The sequence below is a fragment of the Cucurbita moschata genome, unplaced genomic scaffold, assembly GCF_002738365.1.
Source record: "Cucurbita moschata cultivar Rifu unplaced genomic scaffold, Cmos_1.0 Cmo_Scf00004, whole genome shotgun sequence".
Classification (NCBI taxonomy): domain Eukaryota; kingdom Viridiplantae; phylum Streptophyta; class Magnoliopsida; order Cucurbitales; family Cucurbitaceae; genus Cucurbita; species Cucurbita moschata.
Window position 1 is genome coordinate 6,504,447 of NW_019268520.1, and position 24,929 is coordinate 6,529,375.

The 24,929-nt window shown below is 35.6% G+C and overlaps 7 protein-coding genes across 11 annotated transcripts in view; 4 read left to right on the top strand and 3 right to left on the bottom strand.

Moving 5' to 3' along the window:
- LOC111441847 overlaps positions 1-2,033 on the bottom strand; it is an 8,646-nt gene extending 6,613 nt beyond the window's left edge. For 3 of the 5 annotated variants that reach the window (XR_002710236.1, XM_023079004.1, XM_023079002.1), the window contains exons 1-4: positions 1,688-2,031; positions 663-1,590; positions 488-556; positions 210-408 (exon numbers count right to left, since the gene is read on the bottom strand). Coding sequence is in view for 4 of the 5 variants with exons in the window: in XM_023079004.1 (XP_022934772.1) it covers positions 210-408; positions 488-556; positions 663-1,421 (1,027 nt within the window). In the remaining variant the exon portion in view is untranslated. Of the gene's footprint in view, positions 1-209; positions 409-487; positions 557-662; positions 1,591-1,687 lie in introns of all 5 variants that reach the window. The other 2 variants (XM_023079003.1, XM_023079005.1) reach the window with 2 other exon arrangements.
- A 4,112-nt stretch (positions 2,034-6,145) lies between these two features.
- Positions 6,146-8,383, top strand: LOC111442017 (actin-depolymerizing factor 2-like). Its single transcript, XM_023079259.1, has 3 exons — positions 6,146-6,247; positions 7,502-7,767; positions 7,853-8,383. The coding sequence occupies exons 1-3, from the start codon at positions 6,245-6,247 to the stop codon at positions 8,001-8,003; spliced, it is 420 nt and encodes a 139-aa protein (XP_022935027.1). The 5' UTR covers positions 6,146-6,244; the 3' UTR covers positions 8,004-8,383.
- Positions 8,384-8,805: 422 nt separating this feature from the next.
- On the top strand, positions 8,806-12,364 carry LOC111442016 (UNC93-like protein 3). Its single transcript, XM_023079258.1, has 10 exons — positions 8,806-9,293; positions 9,462-9,625; positions 9,742-9,805; positions 9,892-10,005; positions 10,107-10,151; positions 10,319-10,566; positions 10,659-10,749; positions 11,542-11,654; positions 11,730-11,844; positions 12,026-12,364. Exons 1-10 carry the CDS (start codon positions 9,126-9,128, stop codon positions 12,206-12,208), a joined length of 1,305 nt encoding a protein of 434 aa, XP_022935026.1. The 5' UTR covers positions 8,806-9,125; the 3' UTR covers positions 12,209-12,364.
- A 200-nt stretch (positions 12,365-12,564) lies between these two features.
- Positions 12,565-15,452, bottom strand: LOC111442120 (short-chain dehydrogenase TIC 32, chloroplastic-like). Its single transcript, XM_023079396.1, has 8 exons — positions 15,239-15,452; positions 14,259-14,490; positions 13,980-14,059; positions 13,739-13,892; positions 13,585-13,663; positions 13,367-13,451; positions 13,235-13,281; positions 12,565-12,973 (listed from the first exon to the last, which is right to left on the bottom strand). The coding sequence occupies exons 1-8, from the start codon at positions 15,354-15,356 to the stop codon at positions 12,800-12,802; spliced, it is 969 nt and encodes a 322-aa protein (XP_022935164.1). The 5' UTR covers positions 15,357-15,452; the 3' UTR covers positions 12,565-12,799.
- A 1,210-nt stretch (positions 15,453-16,662) lies between these two features.
- LOC111441528 (ADP-ribosylation factor GTPase-activating protein AGD7-like) lies at positions 16,663-18,596 on the top strand. Its single transcript, XM_023078563.1, has 4 exons — positions 16,663-16,779; positions 16,898-17,735; positions 17,813-17,902; positions 17,967-18,596. Exons 2-4 carry the CDS (start codon positions 16,932-16,934, stop codon positions 18,474-18,476), a joined length of 1,404 nt encoding a protein of 467 aa, XP_022934331.1. The 5' UTR covers positions 16,663-16,779; positions 16,898-16,931; the 3' UTR covers positions 18,477-18,596.
- A 638-nt stretch (positions 18,597-19,234) lies between these two features.
- Positions 19,235-21,875, bottom strand: LOC111441687. The gene is made up of 2 exons (XM_023078774.1): positions 21,435-21,875; positions 19,235-21,081 (listed from the first exon to the last, which is right to left on the bottom strand). The coding sequence occupies exon 2, from the start codon at positions 20,903-20,905 to the stop codon at positions 19,397-19,399; it is 1,509 nt and encodes a 502-aa protein (XP_022934542.1). The 5' UTR covers positions 20,906-21,081; positions 21,435-21,875; the 3' UTR covers positions 19,235-19,396.
- Positions 21,876-23,722: 1,847 nt separating this feature from the next.
- Positions 23,723-24,560, top strand: LOC111441690 (RING-H2 finger protein ATL33-like). The gene has a single exon (XM_023078778.1). It carries the CDS (start codon positions 23,802-23,804, stop codon positions 24,363-24,365), a length of 564 nt encoding a protein of 187 aa, XP_022934546.1. The 5' UTR covers positions 23,723-23,801; the 3' UTR covers positions 24,366-24,560.
- Positions 24,561-24,929: the final 369 nt, after the last annotated feature.

The window sequence follows — 24,929 nt, forward strand, 5'->3', positions numbered from 1 at the left end:
AAAAAAAAAAAAAAAAAAAAAAAAAAAAAAAAAAAAAAAAAAAAAAAAAAAAAAAAAAAAAACTAGCTCATTTACTTAGAAGGCATTTAATTTATTTTTATAATATATATATTTGTAATCTTTATCAAATGCATCAAAACAAGCCAAACCCAAGCACCTCAATAATCTTCCAGAAAGGAGAGAACTAGAATTGTTAGAAACTTCAATACCTTTCCAAACCTCAAATGAATCCACGTTAATACATGAACCTGCTACTTCCTTAATCACTTCATCTAATATGCTAAGAGGTGCACTCTTAATTTCCTGTATGACACTATAAATTGGCCTCCCATTCTCCAGGTATATATGATTATTTGGATGTCTAGTCTTGAAACCAGCATGCTGCTCAAACTCATAAGCACTGAGGATCTGTTCCAAATTGTCATTTAATTATATGGTCACTCCAAGGAAGTCCGGAAATAATGTAAATGGATTGCTTAATACTTACAGTTGTAAAATTGCATATTGAACATCCGCACATATAACCTCCGCCATTTATAATACCATGTAGCTTCATCTAACAGTAAAATAGAAATTTTTAAAAAAAAAAAAAAAATTAGAAAATCAGACCGTGAAGAAAATAACACCGAGCAGTATTAGGAAGTATGAAAAACAACAAATACCTCGCTTGTCGTAGATATATACTTGACTCGAGCTCCGTCAAGTATACCAGTCGACAGTAGCTTTTTAACATTCGACGGGTAATTGTTTGGTAAAACCTTCTTCGACATTTTCAATTCCATTTTATTTGAACCTAAAGGATACCTGCTGCTCTCAGCAATGCCTTCCCAGCTATGTGCAGATGTCTCCGTACAAGCATCGTCCACCAATGAAGGTTCTGGTTTACAGTCCTTGTCGAAGTTCCCATATGAACGAACTTTGTCTGCTGACATGGATGCGTCATTTTTGTCCTTTTTTTTGCTGAACTTGAACGTAATTTTTCTAATTCCAGTTGAACTAGCATGCTTGGGTATTTCAATCACAAACCGAGAGACCTCATCAACATCACACATATCAACGTCATTTCGAGGCGTGTCATTCTGGCAACGAACTCCATTGCTAGAGATGTCCTCCGAGCTTGAATTACCCGAACAAGCCGAGGTAAGGTCCCCACGCTCAACTTGGTTGGTATTTTCTTGCTCCTCAGGTTGGCTGGTAATATCATGGAAATGATTCCCTTTCGGAGAAATTACAGGATTTGAAACTTCTGAACGAACATCTTCATTCGACACTTCTTTAGCCTGCTTCTTGTTGTGAAAAGCCTCGGGTTCCGTATCTTCATCAAGACACTGATGGTCCCGCTTCAATTCGGTACTCGGAGCGCTCTCTTTCCCCAACGGCTCATTTGTAACTGCAGCCAAACCAGCTGCTTCTTCTCCCATCCAATATATATTCCTCCAAATCTGCAGAGCCAGTAGCTAACAATCCCGCAAACCCAATCGGCAGCATCCAAAAAGCCCAGGCAGAGTGGAAATGAAAACGAGATTCACGTAAAAAACAGACTAAAATTCCTTGGAGCTTGAGAATTCGAGTACTAAACTTCAATAAAACCTAAAATCGTCCAAGTGAAAAGTATCAGAAAACCATTAATTCCGAATAACCGCCGGCTGTTATCATCAATTCACGCGTAAAATCAAAAAAATCTAACCTCGACGCCCTTCTTGAAACCAAATAGGAACAATCCGATAAGAACAACTGAAGAATAAAAAAAAAATTAAAATAATTCAAGCCGCGAACACCAGAGCCTCCGATTGAATTCCCAACAACTACGGATCTGAGATCTGCACAGTCAGCAGCAGATTTCAGGTTTGTATAGAGTAAAATCGATCGGAATACGACGAAGAGCGGATTAGTTAGGGCTAGGGTTTTGTCCGCGAAAACCTGAAAGAGAAAAACGTGAGAGACGAGCAGGGCGGCAAAAAACCGAAATGGAAAAGCTTTTGGTTCGCGGTCAAGATTTAGCTCTGGACAAGATAGACATAAGCTCCACGGAAAAAAATAAAAATAAATAACATATTTATTTATTTTAAAAGCAACAACAAAAATAGTGAAGTTCGTGACGGTTCACGATCTTTAGAAGGAGCGAGATGACGGTTTGAAAAGCCCATGGGGTCTACTTTTTAATCCAATAAGAAACTAACACGTAGGATTACTCGCCAGCATTGTACTTGCGTGGAGGCTTGTAGTGATGATGTGTCTCATCTACAGAATCAGGACCACTTTATTAGCAGATACTTTATGAGCCTTTTTATTTTCTTAATTAAAAATATTTGATTTTTCTTTGCCTTTGGGCTTTTCCTTCCTTATCGCTTGATGACGTGTAACTTGAAGATCATGGCGGTTGTTTTTTTGTGTCAGAAACTTAATTTTGGGCCGTTAGATTATTCCACGTCATTGTGCTGAATTTGATTCTTTTTTTATTGTGGGCTTTGGGCTCAATGGACTAGATTTTAGTTTGGTTAGCCTCAAGGCCGAATTACTTAGTGAACGTTTATTGGGCCCATTTGAATTTAGGCCCAAATATCATGGGCTCAACTACAAAGGATCAAATAATTATACATGGGCAGGTTTATTATATACTTAGAGTTAATTGATTGGGCTGAATAAATTCTTAGGCTAAAATAATTATAATTTGTCTCCTAATTAAGGTTATTTTAGATAATTTGATGATATTAGTATTTAAACATCCCAACCAACGCGGCATGCGTCCGTTCGCAGAGGCAGTTAAAAAGTTTCCCCATTTCAATTTCCCACGGCGGTAGTTTCCATAAATTCCGGAGTTCCGATGTCTTTTCCATAAATACCCTTCCATTTATAAATAAAGACCGTTGGTTGCAAATTAATTTTTCACTTTTCATTTTGTAAAAAAATAAAATAAAATAAAAATACCAATTATATATACTTATTTATTTAATTTGAAACCATGATTTTTTTTTATTTCCGTATAGAAATTAAAATTTTAAATTTTAAAAATGGTGCGAAATTTATAATATATTCATATTTTTTAAATATTTGCATCGAGTAAATCTATGGTATTGGCTCAAATACTCCAAATTTTCGATATTAATAAGGTTGACGTATTGACTAAAGACAAATTAAATATATAATATTATAATAGATTACATACGTCACCACCGTTAAAGTTCATTTTTGGTACGTATTTATTAAAGTTAACCGAACGATCTATTACGTAGAAAATTAAAAGTTCATAGATTTTAATGTTATCTTTATTAAACTATTATAATTCAAGTGATTACGATGTGAACATAAATTAGAATAATATAAATATAGTTGGGTAAATAGATAAGAATTCGAAATTCTGGTAAAAATTAAAGATTTGAATATTTTAGGTATTGATATTAGGTTGAAGATAAATATGAAACAAAATACTAAAGTAAACGTTATATAAAACCAGTCAACTCTACCGTTACGCCGGCGACACACTATTTATCTCTGTTCACTGTTCTCTTCTCTACTCACAAATCCACTCTCAATTCTGAAATCTCCGGCGGAAAATGTCGCAGCGACAGGGCAGGCACCAGAGGAGGCCTTCGCAGAGCGTGTTCATTGCAGCGGATTACCTCTCCGAGCCGCCACGGGCAACCGGACCGGGATCTGCCGTTGAACATGCAGGTCCACACTCGACTCACCTTCCTCGCCCACCGCAGCAGAGTCGCAACGCTGATCCAGCGGCGCCAAGGCCTCCTGCTCCGGCGGCGTCGAATGAAGCTCCGAATCCGACAAACTAGCGGACCAAAAGCAGGGATCAACGATGTCGTTGTGTCGTGTCGCAATATGAAGATGAAGATGAATTTCGCTTTTAGCTTTGGATCTGTGGTTTAATTTCTGCTTTTTTTTTTCGGTAATTTCTAGATTAGGTGTCCTTTATGTAATCTTAGTCACAGAAGTTGTGTGGAAATTTGGTGTTAAATCTAAGCTCATCTGGTTCGGTTTTTTTTATTTTTAATTTAAATTCCAAACCTATCAAATTGCTTCTATTTTTACCCTAAAATTTTGATTTAATCAAATAATCCACCAACTTACTCACAGAAGTTTGATTTGATGCATGCAGTTCAGAGAGAAAATCAAACCAAATTTGGAAAAAGTGGTTTTTAAATATTATTATTATTATTTTAGACGGCTCCAAGGTTTAAAATAAGGTAATTTGGCACAAATATTTAAATAGAGATAGACGTGGATTCATGTGGTACAATAATTATAAAATGAGAAGAAACAAACAGAAAAAATAAAAAATTGTTGAGGGGCATTTTAGGAAAGGGCAAAAATGGAAGGCAAAATAAAGGTGGGCATTTGCAACAAACACAAGCAATGCCCAATGGTGGAAAAATGGACGGCGTGGAAAGGATGTGCTTCTTTCTTTTTATTATTATTATTGAAAAAAATTAAATATTATTATTATTATTATTTTCTTCTTTTGGTGAGGAGGGAAAGAATTGCGTTGGATCGACGCAGTGGAAGGAATCTCGGGAAAGAGAATTGGGAGTTATTTTTATCCCATTTTTAAGTTTTTTAATTTTTTATATTTAAATTATAATAAAATATGTCAACCAAGAAACTGAAACTCGTAGCCGCCCAACTTCGCCGAGCTGCACGCCGTGTGTCCGTTTTGTTGTCTTTTATTTATTCCCAATATATCGTTTTTTCTTTTAATTTTCAGGGAAAAGCTCAATTTACATTTTTATTTAAATTTATATTTTAAACCATTGGCTAATAATTTAAAATCGGCGTAATATTATCTAAATAAATTTTGTTTCTCTATCATAATTTTTCAAAAATTATTTTCTAATCAATAAAGAACCATAACGACAAAACACCCAAATTTAATTTAAAAAACCTTCAAATTTACGTGTTAATTCGGGTTGATATTGTCCACCTTGAGCAGAAACTTCATGATTTTGCTTTAGGTTTCCCAAAATGTCTCATACCAATGAATATAGTATTAATTGATTATAAACTCGTTATCATTTCCTAAATGAACCGATGTGGGACTTTCATCCAACCATCCTTACGTATTTAAATAAGTTATACATGTATCAAAATTAATACATTCACAATTTTTAAAATGAAATTTTAATAAAATGTTTAAATTGGTTCGATTGTAAAAGTTTAAAGGAATAAATTCCAATAGTTAGAGGGACAATTTTTGCCATGAAATATTATAATTAAATTTAAATTAAATTTTAATTTACTTTCCATATTATTATTTTCAATAATTTGGTTGATTTTGTATCTTAAATTTATTCTTTATCTGACATTTGTCTTTAAAAGTTTAATACATAATTTAAAAACTAAAATATAATAAACTCCTAGTTTTATGGACTAGAATATAAACAAATTAAAATTAATTTGTAAAATCATAGTGTGATTTCAAAATATATTTTATTGATGAATTAATAATATAATATGTTTTCTTATTAAATGCTCGTAAAATTCATTTATAAATTTTAGAATTCTCTATTTCAATTGGTATAGAATGTAGTAACATTTTTACTCGAAATTATATATTATAAAAAAAATAATTTTTTTCGTTAGTATTTTAAAATTAAGCTTATGAGTATATTTACATCTATTTAAATTATGAATTCTTAATTTGGTGTATAACATATTAATAAATCTTAATAAATAGATATTTATAAAAATTATATAAATAAATAAATATCGATCATGAACCTTTAAAATTCTAAATTCAGAGGGCCGATCTTTTTATTTAACATAAAATTTATCAAAAAAATAAAAGAAGAAAACTACTTGATGACAATAATTTTATTATTTATTTAAGATTAAAGGTTTTATTTTGTTAAGTCAAATTAAATTTAACTTAGTAGATGAAAAGGAATTTAGAAAATTTGAAATAAAAGATAATAAGGTTAGTTGAAGCCGAATGAGCCGGCTTATATGAAGATGCGGCGCAGCCAGAGGTACCGCCCCACGTCCATGGACACGTGGCGAATGTTGGTTGGATGGTCATCATTCACTGCCAGCTGTCAAATGTAAGTCACCGCCACGATAGCGTTGCTCCCGAGCACCAACACAGAGAAAAAAATAATAAATAATAAGAAAAAGTACCCAACAAGAAAACCACTATAAAAGCCGGTCTACATTTTTTTCTCATTTCTGAGCCCGCCTTCTTCATCATCTTCATCATCTTCATCATCTTCATCGGAGCTTCTTCTGTCTCCTCAAAATGGTGAGTTCTTCTGAAGTTTACTTACTTAATGCTATTATTCGTGGTTTGACGATCGTTTGGTTCTTGAGAAAGTAGGATTCTATATCTAGTTTGCAACTTTCAAAATAACTACACTCTTGCGATCGGGAGTTTCTTGCAATTTGCGGAGTCTTTGAATCTTTGTATATAACTTTGAAGTCGTAATCCGCATGCAGTTTCTGTGGTGGGGAGTGAATGCGTTCTGTTCCCTAGGAGATCGGATTTGAATTCTTCTGTGGTTGTTTCAACTAAACGAAACTTCATGTTCTTTGATTTATTGTCGACTTTGAGTGATCGAGTGGCCGTGGATCTATCACGATCTTCGTTTTTATTTTTGCACTTTTTGTTATGTTACATTTGAAAATTTCTGTCAAGAATTGCAATTACAAGTTAATATTTGTATATTCCCCCTTTTGAACCTTTTGAATTGCTATTAATCTTCATATGCATGTTGTAAATGAGGGGGAAACTCTGTTAGGTTGTGATGCCTGCCTCTGATCCATATTTTGTTTGTTCCTTTGTTTTAAGTTTGAATGGAAATCAATATCAATTATCAAGCTATGGATAAAAGCTTATGGGGGGAAAATCTTATCCTCTCCATATTCTTATCTTGCGTGGCTGAGGAAGAGAATCCATACCATTTACTTGCTACATGATTATCTTACTTTGACTTAGTGGTTCTTAAAGCTGGAGCCGCCTCTGAAGTGTAAGAAAAAGGTTTTTAAGAAAATAAGCTTCTTGTTTGAGATTGTATGAATGTTTATACATTGCTTTCTCTAAAATATTAGAAAATAAAAAGTAGGAAGTCACTCTCAGTAGCTTCGTTAAGGGAACTTTTGCTTCAAAGGCTTATTTGAAGCAAGGCATAAAGGCTGACCTTGGGGCTTAAGCGTGTCTTGGTGCGTGCCTCGGTGGGCTTCTTAAAACACTGATTTGACTAAACATGACTATAAATCGATGGCTAAGATAAGGCTCTCAAGGGAGAAACAGAACAATTGTTGAAAATTTGAAAAATCTGATTAGATCAGAAAAATTCTCTTGTTCCCAATTTTATGCATGTCCAGTGTTGGGTTAAACATCAATCACCCCACTGCTTTGCTTTGTAGCCTTTGTTTGTATTGCGGTATTACCAATAACGTTTAATTTCCAACTTTGTTCTTGCTTTTCAACTCTTTGTGTATGCATCTCTTCTGGACTTCAAAATTTTATTGAACAGCTTCGTTCTGGATTTCATAGGCCAATGCAGCATCGGGAATAGCCGTGAATGATGATTGCAAGCTGAAGTTTTTGGAACTCAAAGCAAAAAGAACCTATCGCTTTATTGTGTTTAAGATCGAAGAGAAGCAAAAGCAAGTTGTCGTAGAGAAAGTTGGCGAGCCAACACAAAGTTACGAGGACTTTGCTGCAAGCCTTCCTGCAGATGAATGTCGTTATGCTATCTATGATTTTGACTTTGTTACCGAAGAGAACTGTCAGAAGAGCAGAATCTTCTTTATTGCCTGGTATGGCTGATATCTCCTTTACTGCATTCCTTTCATGTTTATCTTTCCCACCACTGCGGTCTTACGAAAACACCATTGCTTGAAGGTCCCCTGATAATTCAAGAGTCAGAAGCAAAATGATTTATGCCAGCTCCAAAGATAGATTCAAGAGAGAACTGGATGGATTTCAGGTCGAGCTGCAAGCAACCGATCCGACTGAGATGGGGCTTGATGTCATTCGAAGCCGAGTTGGCTGAATGCTACATCGACCGATTCAGGTGAACGGCATCAACATCCCTGCATATCTTCTGTTCGAGGTGAACGAGTGTCTTGGTCGTGGTTTTGTGGTATATAATGTGTTTTGGATTTATGTTCTAAATGGTCTTTTGTATGAGTTCGAGCTAATAAGGCTCTTAGTTTTTCAACTATATATACAATTTCATCCTTTAGGGAGATATTGCAGCAGAATGCCATCAGATTCCAGCTGCTGTTCTACCTATGCTCCACAGATTGATATACAAGAGGATTGGATATCCGTACTTGAGCAAATATTGGTGTAATTTTCCTTTAGCGTTCTTCTTTAGAAGCTGAGAAAAGTATTTATTTGCTTGGAAGTAATCGCCCTACTTTTTATATTGTTTTTTAAGTTTTAGTTTTTCCTTAATAAATTCACATTCTCGTTAATAAAGGCTAAATCAAAGGAGAAAAAATCATTTCAAGGAAAAAAGTTGCTAATATTTAGCGTAATAATAATTGCAAGTTTTAAGAAATGGGTAGAAATTTTAATAATAATTGCAACAAATAAATGAAAGCTAGTTTAATGATAATTAATTTAGTTACTTTAAACTAATTAATACAAAACTAATAGAAAGGACTAAAAGTGGGCTTAAATCTTGAAGTTGGTAGGCCCATTAAAAAATTAAATTCAAGTTTTTTTTTTTAAAAAAGTGTTATTTTAAAATTTAGGACCAAATGACCAATAAGGACCCAATAAATTACCCTTTTTTTTTTTTTTTTTTATCAACTTCGTTTAAATTTTAGAATCAGATGGATACCGGACCGGTAGGTAGCTTAGAACTTGGGAGATGTTCCGAATAAGGCCACCAATGCAACGCCCTACCATCGTGTGGCGAGCCAAATGGGGAAAATTTTCACGGAAGCAAAAATCGTGATCGGCCAGCGCTCTTCTCATCTCACATTCGATTTTTCGCATCAAACAAACAGAACATTTCGACCTCAATCGAGCTTAATTTAATCGAAACAATAACCCTTTTGATTGTCTTCACTTTCAGCCGGCAATTCTCCTGGGTTGACCTCATCCGCTTGGGTTCTTCTTATAAGGCGTTTCTACGAGCAAATCGGATTGAAACGCCGAGACCATGGATCATTCGGATCCTGTAGGCGAAGAGGCGCGATTGCTAGTTAGTAACGCGCCAATTCGAGCTCCGGTGAATCATGCGAGAGATGTTCATGTTTTGAGCTTTGCTTTTCTCTTAATTTTCCTTGCTTATGGAGCTGCGCAGAACTTGGAGAGCACTGTTAATACAGTAAGTTTCTGTTTCTATTCACTCTGTTTGTTCTGTATTCTTCTGGTATTTGTGGAGAATGTTGAAGAAATGGACGAGAAACCTATATCAGTTCATGTTTTGTACGGGTCTTTTTTGGGGTTTGATTTGAGCTGAGTATTTTTGTTTGGCCGTGGAATTTCCATTCAGGAGGAGGATCTGGGGACTACCTCGCTCGGGATATTGTATTTATCTTTCACGTTTTTCTCTCTGGTGGCTTCTTTGGTGGTTCGAGCTTTGGGGACTAAGAACGCTTTGGTTCTTGGAACTACTGGTTATTGGTTGTTCATAGCTGCAAATTTGAAGCCAACATGGTAAGATTTTTCATACTCTCAATCAACGTGAGCTTGAGAGTTCATCTTATAAATATACTGTTAACTCAATGTTGAGGTGATTGTAAAAGTTGAGATGATTTTCCGAACACTTTCAGGTTTACAATGATTCCTGCTTCTGTCTACCTTGGCTTTGCTGCTTCAATAATATGGGTTGGGCAGGTGCAATGTAGTAAATATTTTCAGACTATTATAGCAATTTCACAATAATTGCAGTGAACACATCTGTGATATAATGAATTTCTCAGGGTACATATCTCACTTCAACTGCACGTAATCATGCGAGAAACAATGGCTTACATGAAGGAACTATCATTGGCAACTTCAATGGAGAGTTTTGGGGAGTATTTGCAAGTCACCAGGTGAATCCATGGATTTAAAGTTTATGAACTTTTGTTCATCAAGAAATGTTATCAACTTAACAGTAAGGTTCATACCTTTTTAAAGTGGTAAATTTCTGCAGGTCATTGGAAATATTATCTCTCTCGTTGTTCTGAAAAATGAAACAGTATGTATCCTCCTTTTATTTACTTTCTCAAGGAGTTCCATTTTAGAGTTTGCACGTTCGATCCTGTTAAAAACAACTATAATGATGTCGAATCATGCAATGCTGTTTGAGACCTTTGATCGCATCTATAGATTGAATCGTGTGTTTTTGCCCCGTGAATGCTGCAGGGTGGAAGAACCAATGGAACAACTATATTGTTCATTATCTTCCTTTGCATTGTGACATTAGGTATAGCACTTATGTGCTTCTTAAGGAAGGAAGACAGTAAAGAAGAAGAACCCTCATTGTCCTCGTCCAGCCTACGTGTCTCTATATTGTCTTTGTCAAAGTCGGTCGTTGCTCCGCTGACTAACGTAAGAATGATCTTGGCCATTCCTCTGATAGCATATTCAGGACTACAGGCGGCATTTGTTTGGTAATTACTGAAACAAAGTAGAAGTATTGCATGCTCTCTGTTGCAGTAGACTATGCTTTTCCTGACTAAGCATTCAAGAGTTTCAAACACAGGGCCAAGTTCACGAAACAAGTCGTCACACCATCTCTTGGCGTGTCGGGGGTTGGCGGTGTGATGGCAATTTATGGAGCCTCTGATGCAATTGTAAGTATGCTTACTTGTTCCTTTTGTTTTATTCCTTCAACTAGTTACAATCCTAATTTGATTGGAGGAAATTGATGAACAAAGTATATTGAAATATAGAGTAACAACTACCAGAAAAACCATGTGTCTGGAGGTACTACTTGGACGCTCCACTCTCGAGCTATCTCTCAAGTCCTAATTCATTATCCAAAATAAGGTCTAACTTCCCCCTTCCCCCTTCCCCGTTCCCCATTCCCTCTGTTTATTACCAAATACCTTCCCCCAACTAATTACAACTATACCTTTAATACTCTAATTGTATCGGTCCAAGCCCACCACTAACAGATATTGTCTTCTTTGGATTTTTCCTTTCGGACTTCCCCTCAAAGTTTTTAAAACGTGTCTGCTAGGGAGAGGTCTCCACACTCTCATAAAAAATACTTCGTTTCCCTCTCCAACTGATGTGGGATCTCACAATCCAGGAGACCAGCATCCTCGCTAGCACTTGTTCCTCTCTCCAATCGATGTGAGATCTTACACTAATAGTATTCCTAATCTTATTCTACTACCACTCCCATCAGAAGTATGCATTAAGCTTGCAAAGGTAGATTATATATAATGGCTGTTCGTCCAAGTTAGTAGAGGGAAGTTACTTGAATACTTCGGCAATCTCTCTCTTTCTCATGATTTTGGCCATGGCTCATGACTCATGTCCTGCACATTCATATCTTCACTTCCAACTATTTATCTTTCATCAAAGCTACGCTAGTAGAAAAAGTGAGATTTTAGTGTTTTTTGTTCTTGTCTTTCTAGTGTTCATTGGTTGCTGGTCGTCTTACATCTGGGCTCCCATCAATCACTTTCTTAGTATCTGGTGGAACTGTTTTTCAAGCTATTGTTTTTACTTGGCTTCTACTGGGACAGAGGTTAGCAGCATTGGAAAACCTTTTACTTTTAGGATTATTTTGTAATAAATACTAAGCCATTACTCTTGAAAGCAGTGAAACACTTGGCGCTGTATACCTGCTTCTCATATCAGCCTTACTTGGGATTGGTGATGGAGTTTTCAACACACAGCTGAATGCTCTGATCGGAATACTCTTCAAACATGACACGGTACTCATTCATCCTTCCTTGCTTTACCAAGATCGGAATACTTTTAAGTCTCTCAACATGTAACAATTTCACACAATCTAATGCCATCCCATTGTGTTCCTCATATTATGTTGATTGTTTCTTAACAAAAAGTCACTCAATCCTGGGTTTCTTCAAATGAGTGTTATGTTTCGGTTCACAGGAAGGAGCGTTCGCCCAGCTGAAGGTCTGGCAGAGCGCGACCATTTCGGTCGTCTTCTTTCTCAGTCCATACATTTCGATGGAGGCAATGCTGGTGTGTATACTTTCTGTTCTCTGCCTCTCATATGTTTGTTTCCTGACCTTAACTGTTTGGGTAGAGAAATCATTCTCTTCAACATTCTAATGTAATGTCTACACACAGTTATGTGTGTGCCTACATTTATGTTATTGCTGCTAAACAAATATTCCAAACATGTCTTAATTCGAAGAACTCGGATTCACCGGAGTATGAAAAGGGTCATCAAGATAGATGGCTAAATTTAAATACCGATTTTTCAGATTAGTGCTTGGTTGCTTCTCGATGGTTTTTCTTTTTTACTGATTGAAAAGGGGAATACATATCTTCCTTATTAGTTGTCGTCAAAAGGATATAAAAAGATATAGAAACCTCATATTTGCTTGCTTTTGACTTCTTTTTATAAAGAGAGTAAGGGGGCGGTACGGAAGATTGGTCCATTCGGCAAAGCTGAGCTTGTTGGTTCGCTTCTCCGACCTTCTTACAAGTCTGCCTCATTTCTCTTGATGGAATATAACAGCATCCAAACTTAAAATACTAAATGACTTTCTTTTTTTTAAAACATGAACAAAATATCCTTTAATAGTTTTGATAACATAGCATCCAACATGAATATTCAAGAAATTATACGATTATATTTAAAAAAAACACACTTTAATACCGTAGACATGTAACTTGAAGCTCTAGAGTCACTTCTTTTCATACTTTAGAAATTGAACTGATCAAGTCCTCGCTAAAGTTCCAAAGTTTCTTTGCAAGTGCTTCGTCTCTAGCATAGGAGCTTGGTCGCTTCTCGTTGTTGTCCAAAAAGTATTTCCCACTCACTCCCTTCAAGTTCTGGTGCAATGCCACATAGCATGTTGTTGATGCGCCCTAAAACAAACACTTCTTCGTGATTTTTTCATTCAAGACTTATAACTCTTTAAAAATGGTAAACATCTCCAATACCTCTTCTAATGTAATAGATTAATTACTATCTTTAAATAATTACACCCCAAAACTATATTATATTAGTTATTTCTGAAAATAATCAAACCAATACATTAAATAGAAAATTTTAATTAAAAAATTGGAGAAAATTTCATTATAAAATAAGAAATATAATAAGAAGAAGAAACAATTGCTTTAATGTACCTGAGGGACATTCTTCCATATAAAGAAGGTGAAAACCCGCAAAAGCCCTAGAGAGATCAAGAAACGAAGGTGGGTAAGTGACGATATGTCGTCAAAGTAAAGAAAGAACAAAAGGGATTCGACATATCGTACGCATTAGAAGCTTAGAATGCCTCATAAGGGGCGTCATTATCAACCCCGGATGCACCGCGTTCGCCGTTATGTTCACGCCCTCTTCCTACAACCACCAATAATTTTTTCAATTATTTTATGAATTATTTAATACCATTCTCATTACTAACAAAAAAAAATAATTGTCTAAAATCAATTTAGATAATGAAATTTTTAATTTAAAAGTATAAGAAAATTACTTGAAATCGACGAGTAAGCTCCTTGATATGTAAAATGTTGGCTAATTTAGATTGCCCGTACGCCCTTTTATCAGAATACCTACCAAGTAATAACTTAGGTTAATAATCGCATCCAAATAAATAAATAAATATACAAAATAAAAAAAAAAAATACCCTTTCTTTTCATTGATTTTGTTGAAGCGAATTCCATGGCCATAACTGTGGACATGAGCTATAGATGATAAATTGACGATTCTACCCTCAATTCCTGTGCTTTTTGCAGTGTTCTTCATTTTCTCAAGAAGAAGGTTTGTTAGCAGAAAATGACCTAAAGAAAATAATAAAATAATTAAAGTATTAATTAAGTTTATATAAATTAAATATAAAAATTAGAGGTATTTTTTGTGTATATTACCAAGATGGTTGGTGCCAAACTGCATCTCTATCCCATCTTCAGAGAGTTGAAATGGGCAAAACATAACACCAGCATTGTTTCTGAAATTAAACATTTTAAAAAACTATTTTAAACTTTTATAAATATTTCAAAATTATTCTTTGAATACAAATATTTTATCATCGTGATAGTTACTCATTTTATAATTAAATTTGAATGAACGACATTCAACGGGCAATTTTGATTTTTTTTTTTTAAATAATAATTTGGGCTAAATAAAAAGGATAGAAAGGAATTTACATTAAAATGTTGAGAGGGAGATTGAGAGCAATGAAATTTTGAGCAAATTGTGTTGTGGAAGTGATGGATGAAAGGTCAAGTTTGAGAACATCCAATTTGGCCGATGGATTTTGTTGGAGAATTTGTTGTTTTGCTTTATTTGCTGCCTCTACGTTTCTTGCCCCTATAATCACATGTGCCTTTCGCATTGCTAAAACTCGTACCGTTTCTAGCCCGATCCCGCTCGCTCCTCCTACAACAAAACTATCATATCTCAATAACAGTTGAATAAGATTAACTACAAATAGTTCTAAAATTTTGAGATCTTGTGAGATCTCACGTCGGGAGAGAGAAACAAAACATTTTTTATAAGGGTCTGAAAATCTATCTTTGCTAAAATGACAATATCTGCTAATAGTGGGATTGTAATGTTACAAATAGTATTAAAGTCAGACACGGGACATGCTGGGTGTAACAACTCAAGCCCAACCGCCAGTAAATATTGTCTTCTTTGAGCTCTCTTTCAAGCTTTGTCTTAAGTTTTTAAAACATGTCGGTCAAATATAAGTTTTTACACCCTTATAAATAATGTTTTGGTTTCCTTCCCAACTGATGTGAGATCTCACGCTCGATACCAACAGTAGATTGTGAGATCTCACGTCAGTCAGTTAGAGAGGAGAACAAAAGATTACTTATCCTCCCTAGTAGACGCGTAAACAGAAAGTCAAAAGAAGACAAAGTTTCATAAAATTTAAATTTACATCACAATTAATTTTTTAAGGTTACAAATTTGTGATTTAAAAACTCAATTTTTAAGGTTTAAAATTTTAATTTTAAAGTCAAAGATTTCCTACTTTTGATTTGAACTTCAGAAAAGTTGACTTTCAGAAGACTTGGGAAATCCAACAAACATGGAAGTTTAAGAAATCCTTTCAAAATAATATAAAATAAAAGAAGGAGAGAGAGAGAGAGAGAGAGAGAGAGAGAGAGAGAGAGGTGACCGGTGACAATGACTGTAAGGCCGCTGGCGTCGATCCCTTGGGTGACATCCTCCGCCGTAGATGCGGATCCGAAGCCGCTGAGCCCCGGCCATCCAGTGATTAAGGAAATGATCGACATCGATTTCTTTCAAGAAACACAGCAACAATTTTCTCACCCTTGATTTGACGACGGAAGCGGCGGCGGCGGCGGCGGCGGCGTAAGAAAAGAAAGAAAGAGGAGATAAATTTATAGAGCGTTTTGGAGGGAGGAGGAAGGGAAGGGACGAGGGAGGTAAATTTAATGTGATGGGGATTTGACATAGTAAATAGCATGCTGTTTGGTTCAACCATTTTTTCAAAAACTTCAATACCCGCCCCCCAATAATTCATATTTAATATTTATCAACAACTTTTTTTTTTTTTTTTCTCATTAAAACCTTAAATTAATAACTGTATCTCATTTCTACAAAATATCATTTAAAACTAAGAAATAAAAATAAAAAATTGTTGGAGTTCATATTTAATGTCACAACACCATAAGGTTATCATCAATATTCTTTCTAAATTCAATGAATCATAATTAAATATAATTTGTTGCCTTTTAATTCACCAATCAAATTTTGTCTTTTTTTTTTAATTATGTAAAAATATGCTTAGCTAAACTCTCTCATTTAATTTATAAAATTTTCATCTATTAAAATATATTATTGTAATTGGCCAATACAAGTTATATTATTGTACCCTACGCATTAATGAAAATAAAATAACTATAATTAATGCCAATAATTTAAACGGACATCAACCAACTTCACATTATTGATCAAATTTTCATATTCATTTTTTCCTTTTTTTAATTTAAAAAATTCCTTTTTTTTTTTTTTTTTTTAGTGATAATTTTGAGGTTCCCATTAAATGGCTTTCTCCTCCCTATAATTTAGTATTATCATAGCAATTTATGTGCCGAAAAAATAGATAATTTTTTTAATAAAATTTAAAATTTGTTCCACTTCCATGCATATTAAATATTAAATTCATTAAGCTTTACCTTCACATTTTTATTATAAGCTTTTAATTTAATCATTTAAAAATTTATTTTTTTAAAAAAACGTGATTTTATGTGTGTTTTAAAAAATTATAAATAATGTTTGGCATGATATTGATAAGAAGATCCTAAGAGTAGTGGATCGTACATTGGGCCAATTTTCTTCAACGAGGAAGAAAGCCCAAGAGCAAACCCGCGTAGCTTGTCGGCCCATTTAGTTGGTTTAGTGGGCTCAGGCCCATTTTCGATGGGTAACTTTTGTATGGAAATGGGCCTAACTAGGCCCAAGTGTTAAACAGAAGAACATTCGACCAAAGAAAATGAAAATTTAAATAATAAAAAATTAAAAACAATATTTATAGCGCGAGTGGAATGCATATGAATTCCTCTTTCGTTCCTTCTTGTTGGAACGAACCGCTAAAAAGGAGGAGGTTTCGACGATTTGTGGAGGGTGTCGGTGTGTCTCGCCGAAACAGGAAGAGGTTGAAGCAACGAAGGAAGAAACTGATTTGAATTTGAGGTTGCGCTTTAATCGCCCGCCCTCCTTCCCTTACATTATTCAACAGTTTTTTGTTTACATTTTTCTCAGATTTTTCTTCTGTTTTCGGATTTTCCGATTACCTTTCTTTTTCTTTACTTTTAATTCTTCGAATTCATTTGGATCTGATCGAAATGGCGGCGTCACGGCGGCTACGGGACCTTCAATCACGGCCGGGGAATAAGGTCTGTGTTGATTGCTCCCAGAAGAATCCGCAATGGGCGTCCGTTTCGTATGGCGTTTTCATGTGTTTGGAATGCTCCGGGAAGCACCGTGGCCTTGGTGTTCATATATCTTTTGTTAGATCCGTTACAATGGATTCTTGGTCTGAGATCCAGATCAAGAAGATGGAGGCTGGGGGTAATGAGCACCTCAACGCCTTTCTTGCGCAATACGGAATACCTAAGGAGACGGATATTGTGACTAAATACAATTCTAGTGCGGCTGGAATTTACAGGGATCGAATCCAAGCCCTTGCCGAGGGCCGATCTTGGAAGGATCCACCGGCTGTGAAGGAAAACATTGGAGCAGGAAAATCGAGGCCTCCATTGGCGCAAAGTGCTAGTGGAGGAGCAGGCAGCGGAGGGAGTAAGGTGAACAACGGAGGTTGGGATAATTGGGATAGCGACGACAATTTTAAACCGTCCAACGATATGATGAGGCGTAACCAATCGACTGGCGATGTTCGAGGCATGGGCGGTGGAGGGGTGCATTCCAGGTCCAGATCGACCGAGGATATTTACACACGGTCTCAATTGGAGGCCTCTGCTGCAAATAAAGACAATTTTTTCGCTAAGAAGTTGGCCGAGAATGATTCCCGGCCCGAAGGACTTCCGCCATCACAAGGAGGAAAATATGTTGGATTTGGCTCCTCCAACAATCATGTACCATCTCCAAGAAATGATCCCCAAAGTGACGTTTTCTCTGTTGTTTCTCAGGTATTATGAAGATTCTTCTGTTTGAATTTTCATTTAAGCTTGCTTGCTTGATCAATTGATGCATCGTTTCCTTTCAGGGATTTGGTAAATTATCTCTGGCTGCTGCCTCTGCCGCTCAGTCGGCTGCAAATGCTGTTCAAGCAGGCACAAAGGAGCTGACAACCAAGGTACGTACACTGAAATTGATATCATTATTGAAGAAGAATGAATTTGAGTGATTTGTTTATACAGGTGAAGGAGGGAGGGTATGATTACAAAGTGAATGAAACGGTGAATGTTGTGACAGCAAAAACAACAGAGATTGGGCAAAGGACATGGGGAATCATGAGAGGTGTAATGGCAATGGCATCATTGAAGGTGGAAGAGTACGCCAAAGATGGGATGAACTGGAAGAACGATGGGGGGCAAGGAAACGAGACTGAGAAAAATGAAGAAATTGAGGAGAAGGAGAATGATAAGAAAGGAGGATGGAATTGTTCTTCTGGTGGAACAGGACAAGCATCAAACTCTTGGGATGATTGGGATAATAGTAATACCAAAGACAACAGCAAAGAGGAAGGAACAACCAAAGGGAGTGGATCCCATAGTAATGATGGGTGGGCTGGGTGGGATGATCACAAAGATGATGGCTACGACGATCACCATTATGAAGCATCTGTTCCCAAAACTGTGGGCCAAAGCGGTCAAAGTGGGAAGGCCGGTGGCGGTGATACATGGTCGGAGGGAGGGTTTCAACTCTGAGGTAAAACCTCCAATCATAAACACTCTGCTTATTATGTTGTACTTCAACAATTTAATTCTCTCTACGTTTGATTTGTAATGAATAGAAATTAATGACACTTCAACAATGAAAATTTATTTGGTTACAAAATTGGTCTCGATAACCATTATTAAGCTAACTACTTTTTTGTTCCAACTCTAATTAATTAACATCCTCCACATTTATTATACTAAATAAATTAGAAAAATAAATAGAAAAAAATGAATGTTGTTTTTTTTATTATATATATAAATGGAATCACTGGTAATATTGCAATGTTTATAAATTTAATAATTCTATTATTTGTTTATACATGGTATTAAAATTGAAAATCACAAAAGACTCTTGATCGCATTAGTGTATGCATATTGTTTTGACACCTTGGTTCTTTCAACAAGGGGACAAAATCTAGAAATCCCCACGAATTCTTTATTAACACCGTTTCGAACACAACGAGTACATTCCAAAATAACTATTACCCGGACATCTTTACCTTTGGCCATGAACCTCCCTTGTATTTTCGATGCATATATTATATTCATCTTCTTCACATAATTACCGATCTCAACTTGATAGATGATAGATTCCCATCTGTATCGTCCCAATTCTACGGGTCCAGATTAGGTTCTTGTACTCATCCAATTTGGTTGGTTCAGATTTTGGATATTTAAATCCCATAAGATAGGGAAATTCAGGAGCATTAGCAACTCTGTTAATACAGAGCAGTATACGCATAAAAGAAGACTAATAATAATACAGTAAATTGAAAAAACAAAAAATACAATAAACAGATTGAGGTCCGTACAATTCTTATCTTGTGGTATAAGTTAGTAAACTGATCACAACAACCATGGCAACAAACAAGACCGCAACCTTTAATTCTCTTTCACAACTGAACTGCCTATCTCAACTTAATATTAGATTTCACTCCATGCAGCGGTCTAAGGCAAACATGAACCTCGTGTTCTTCTGAACCTTCCTGGAGTTTGGGGACCATGATCTCAAGAACAGATCCTGGTCCGTCGTAGTACGCTTCAATGTTAGCATCTTCAGGAATTCGAGTCAAAAGAGGAATCTCTCTCACGAATTCACCTGGAGGACAATGTTCGGTAGACGAATCTAAAAGCTTGAAAGTTCTATCGTGCCTCTTGATGAACGGTACTCGAGATGTACTCACACAAGAAACCTTTATAATACCATGTGTGAGCGTGTTCCTCCACGAAACTTTGACCCTTTGTAGATCCACAAATGGCAAACTGATAATTATTAAGTAGCCTTCACCGTCTTCATATATTGCCTTTGCAGCTGTAACAGGCCCGTGGCTGTTCTTCATAACTCCACTGAAGTCGTTCAACCACTGTACGCCATTCGAGTGCTTGTCCATATTCGAAATCCAGTCGGGAGGATTGACCACCAATGCGCAATCATCGTCGTTCATTTTAGGAGATGAGCTTTTCCTTCTCTTGCTGGTAACAGATGATAGATCCATCATATCACAGTTGCTGAGGGTTGACATCTGGTTTGATAAATTTAGCGTCGATCCGTTGAGCAATTTCTTCGGTTGAGGATTTAAAGCACTCTTGACGGAAGGAACTGGCCTCTCGAGTTCAAAATCTGGGCTAGGAAGGTTCCTCCATGAGCTAAAATCACTTGCTTCAGGTGGGATAGCGAAGTTAAAGTCTCTACCTGTTAGGTCTACCCATCTCTTTCGTAGTTCCTTGTCGAGAGACATTAGGTTCGGAGACTCAACAACCTCGATCCCATGTACACACTGAGGATTCGAGAGACCCCTATAATGCTTCCGTTGCATTCTATGTGATCGAACGAACCCTTTCTCAGCACCAAATGGGAAAGGAGGCTCGCCTTGGCGAGAATGCCCGTTCATATAACTTCTAAGCTGCATTTTACCTAATGCATTTTCCGGCTTCTCCTTGAAAGCCCACATGTACATGTTCTCCATGTCATGTTGGACCATAAAAACATCGACCTTAAGATCCGACTTCTCGAATCCCGAAACACCTTTGCTGTCACGAATAATCTTAGCCTTCGATTTCTCATTTATCACAGGCTTGAAGTAGAAACTAAAGAAGAACCATGCACCCCAAATGCTGTCTACTCGCTTGGTACATTTTCTTACAACCTTTGGAACAGTAAGAAAAGTTTCAGTATCATAAACTTGTGAAGCAAGCCCAACATCTAAAATGTTACAATGATCAGAACTCCATGGCTGCAAAGTGTAGCTGCATTCATTCGATAAAGGTAAGTTTATGTCGGGTGGACGGGAGGAGACGATCTGTCTCTTCATTTCCAAATCCAGTTCTTCGTGAGACGAGGCACTTGGATCCATGAATAAAAGTGTTGATGGATGATGATTCTCTAGTGAAAGGGCTGTGAGGAGAGAATCTCCCATTTCAGCTCATCTCTTATGGAGCCATGTTTGTTTCTGAGAGTTCAATATTGAAATTGCAGATGCGAAAAAAGGAAGAAAAAAAAAAAAAAAGAACAGAACAACGCTGACTGAAGAAAATAACGCTGTAAACACTCTGATGATGTCAATCTCCAGTGTATCTTCCCTCCATCAAAACCCTAGATTAACCAAACGGAGAACAAATTGCTTACAGACTCGATGATCAAAGAATAATGAACAAAGAATCCCAATAGAAACAGATAAGCGGAAGAACAGCATCATAAACACAGAAGAAAATCCAATCCACAACAAACAGAAACCAATTTCTATTCAAACATCTACTTCTCAATCTCCATTGCCCTATATTGAATCGAAACCTACCTTAAAAAAAAAAAAAGAAAATGCCCTAAATCACTGGGAAACGCCGATTTCAGATCTCAAAATTCCCCCAATCAAATCCATCATAGAAATCAACAATTACAAGAAATGGTGGAGAAAATCTAAAGAAAATCCAGAAATCGAAGGGATCTACCTTTTGGGATAAGCATCGGGAAATCGAGAAGTAGAAGGGCCTCCAAAACCGACAACAACGTTCATCTCCATTGCGTCGTCAACAACCATCCCTCAATAGCTTCAGTTCTTCAATTTCTCCTTGTTCCTCTTGCCCCCCCTCTCCTTCCCAACCCCCGAAAAAGAGATAAAATGGAACCAAACAGGGGCGCGGCAGGTTCAACAAAATGGGGAACGAGTGATTTTGGAGGCAGATGCCGTAGAGGCTTGCTTTATAGAGAAATTTGGATGGTCAAAACCACAATCACAGCATATCCCACATCACAAAAATCTTTGTTGCCTTTATATTCTCCACTTTTTTACTGGACATGGAAATATTTGTTATCAAGACAAACCCAAATAGCTCAACTTTAGATTTAAGAATAAAGTTTGTTCATACGCAATAAGATCACCACTTCCCATTTCCCATAAAGTGAAATGGAGTTTGTTATTTTATTAAAGATTGATTTGAAGAAAGGAAAAAAAGGGGAAGGAAAGAGGAAAGTGCAGAGCATTCTTACAACAAACAGGTGGAACAACACAAGTTGATTTAGATCAATGATTACGTTACAATAAGCTCTATTACAAATATTATATGATATAACCCATCGCCATTTTCTACTCTCAATTTCAAATCATAATTTAAACCTAAAGTATTTGATCATTTCATAGAGTCAAGAGTCAAGTATAGCTTTCAATTAATTTGAGTTGTCGAATTCAAATTAATTAAAGAAAACCGATTAATAAAATTAGACCGAGTCTACCATTTAAGACTGCATCCACTTTCTTCTAAACTTAAGTTATCTAAACCGTTTTCTAAACCTTCAAACTAGGATGTCAAACTTACGCGTCTTAGTATTTCAATCAGGTTCCTAAATTTTTAAGTGAGTATAATTCAATAAATGATATATGGAAAATGTAAACAAGTAGGGTGCTTTGCTTTTATATTCTTGTGGTGCATATTCATTTCAATATATTCAGCTTTATTTATTTATTTTTATTTTTAGGTTCCCTATCACAATAAAATATCTCCAATTTTTCCGCCTCAAAAGAAACCAATAATATACCCTAAGTCACACCTCAAAGCTTTACATATCTTTTGACTTATTCCTATTATAAATTATAAATACTAAATTTAAATTAAATATATATTTTGCCTTTTCAGAGATGTTCTACCAAATATATATATATATATATAATTACATGGTATAAATTAAATATAAAAGGTATATTTTTAATTTTACCATGATTACTTGACTTTTTACTTATGTTAGTCCGTGATTAATTTAAATATTCGACCTAAAATATGAGAATTTGGATTTTGAAATTTAACTCAAAATGATTCCATTTATTTTTTTAAAATTAATAATAATGTTTATATGTAATTAAATGTGTGTTCAATTATCTTATTATATATTTATAATGGAACATTACGTTAGACTTAGTCTACATCTAAATAATGACACTTTAAGGCGGATAATGATAAGTGGGTGATAATTTTGACCATGCCATGTTCCTACTTATCCCGCTTTTAAATTAAAAATGTTAATATATATATATATATATATTTTATTTCTATGCTCCTTACATTCAAAAGTGGCAACCAAATAAATATGACTTGGAAATGTTTTTGGATATTATACATTGAAAAGAGTAAAAAATAAAGTATTGTTATTATTATTAAATAAATAAAAACTCATGTGAATTCTTGATTCTCAAGTGGGTTTGGTAATTAAATATAAATTTAATTTCTTATTTTAATTATTGACTCCTAAGTCCTACCTGCCTTCCTAACCCTTTAATTTTTTTATAATTTTTATTTTTAATTGCCCACCTCACTCATTAAATATTCACAATAATTCCCATTTTTTAAACACAATTATTTTTTATTCTCATTTTCAAATGAATAGGTCATGAAAAATATTTTTAAAAATAAAAACGAGTTTAAAATGTTATAATTTTTTTTAATTGGAACTATGATTAATTGGGCTGGGAGAGGTATACACTTTGGAACTTAATGGGCCTTAACATCGTCTTTATGGTCCAGTAAAAGGATAAATGGGCTTGCTCATGGCCCACATTTCCAAGCTGCATAGCCATCATGCTGACGCAGCCGCAACCCCTCAATTATTGCATTCCTCATCCTTATTTAACCAAATATTTTCCTTACCTAATCAATTTATTGCTATTATTTTTTACAAAAAGAAAAAAAGAAAAAAAGAAAAATTAATTCATTTTATTATGTGAAATTAATTTTGTTTTGTCTCATTAAAAACTAATAACCTTACGAATCCGAACAAAAATAATAAAACTCGAATCTTGTACCTGAGCTCCCAATTGATAAGAAACCATGTCCCAAATGGACACCAGCGCCGCCCTGATGAATCGATCGACGCCGCCGCACCCGACGCCACATCGGACTAACGATTTCTCTCCAATTGAATTCATTCTCGGCCTCATCGCTGTCATCGCCATCCCCGCCCTTGTCTACTCCTTCTTCTTCGCCATCAAGTGCCCGCCAGGTCTCCTCCGCCTCTGGCGCCGGAGATCCGCTAGGCTCTCCGGTGCTCCTGTCACCGTTGTAGCGGGAAATCGTTCTTCTTATAGTGATGTGGCTGTGACCTTTAAGTACAACAAGGACGAGGTTGGTAAGGAAGTCGGCAACGAATGTCCTGTATGCTTGTCGGCGTTCGTTGACGGCGAGGAGATCCGGCAACTCATCGCCTGTAAACACTCTTTTCATGTGGATTGCATCGATATGTGGTTCTACTCACACCCTAATTGCCCGGTTTGTCGCGCCGAGATCGCCATCGCTGTTAAGCGGCCGATTAATAACCGCGCGCCGCGGCGACCGGCGGCTTCTAGAAGCGACGATTTCCATCAAGGACTGCCGGATGCGGGAAATTTAGTTTGAAATTCTTCTTTCTTCTTCCATCTCTGTATGTAGCGAGATTCCGATTACTGCAAATTCGAACAAATTACGTTCAAATCTCATCTCGTTTTGGTGAAGTTGAGTTGACAGTTGGGAATTAGATCGGTTTCAATTCCAATAGCTTTGAAAATTAGGTTGTTTTTTATTCTGAAATTCAGAGCGCAAGATTGAACTTTATCTTTATATTCTAAAAAAATAGAAAATTAATTCTAAAATTGTAACATTTTATTTTATTTAAATTAGTTTTAGAAACTAAATTTAAATAAAAACAAAATGAGCCTCCGTAGATATATATGAGAAATAAGATTTAATGCATATTAAATTATAATATAAATGGTTATAAATTAACATTTTGGATCTCATGAATCCATTTTGTTTTCATAGAATTTGGGATAAAAAATAATAATAATAATAATAATAAGGACAAAGGTCTTATTATTAGTAGAAATTCTTGAAGAACAAGAAAATGAAACCCATTTTAACTAACTTAACTGTAAATAAGTGCAAATTGGTTTAACAGTTTTTTTTTTTTTTTTTTTTTTTTCC

Bases quoted from the DNA above. Each gene is read 5' to 3' on its own strand.
- LOC111441528 (XM_023078563.1), top strand. From the start codon at position 16,932: ATGGCGGCGTCACGGCGGCTACGGGACCTTCAATCACGGCCGGGGAAT. The intron at 17,736-17,812 runs GTATTATGAAGA...GTTTCCTTTCAG, and splicing joins TTTTCTCTGTTGTTTCTCAG to GGATTTGGTAAATTATCTCT. The intron at 17,903-17,966 runs GTACGTACACTG...TTGTTTATACAG, and splicing joins CAAAGGAGCTGACAACCAAG to GTGAAGGAGGGAGGGTATGA.
- LOC111442120 (XM_023079396.1), bottom strand. From the start codon at position 15,356: ATGTCGATCATTTCCTTAATCACTGGATGGCCGGGGCTCAGCGGCTTC. The intron at 13,893-13,979 runs GTAATATACACA...TATTTTCTTTAG, and splicing joins GTTTGGCACCAACCATCTTG to GTCATTTTCTGCTAACAAAC. The intron at 13,664-13,738 runs GTATTTTTTTTT...ATTACTTGGTAG, and splicing joins AAAATCAATGAAAAGAAAGG to GTATTCTGATAAAAGGGCGT.
- LOC111441687 (XM_023078774.1), bottom strand. From the start codon at position 20,905: ATGGGAGATTCTCTCCTCACAGCCCTTTCACTAGAGAATCATCATCCA.
- LOC111442016 (XM_023079258.1), top strand. From the start codon at position 9,126: ATGGATCATTCGGATCCTGTAGGCGAAGAGGCGCGATTGCTAGTTAGT. The intron at 10,006-10,106 runs GTGAATCCATGG...AAATTTCTGCAG, and splicing joins GAGTATTTGCAAGTCACCAG to GTCATTGGAAATATTATCTC. The intron at 11,845-12,025 runs GTACTCATTCAT...TTCGGTTCACAG, and splicing joins TACTCTTCAAACATGACACG to GAAGGAGCGTTCGCCCAGCT.
- LOC111441690 (XM_023078778.1), top strand. From the start codon at position 23,802: ATGTCCCAAATGGACACCAGCGCCGCCCTGATGAATCGATCGACGCCG.
- LOC111442017 (XM_023079259.1), top strand. The intron at 7,768-7,852 runs GTATGGCTGATA...CATTGCTTGAAG, and splicing joins AGAATCTTCTTTATTGCCTG to GTCCCCTGATAATTCAAGAG.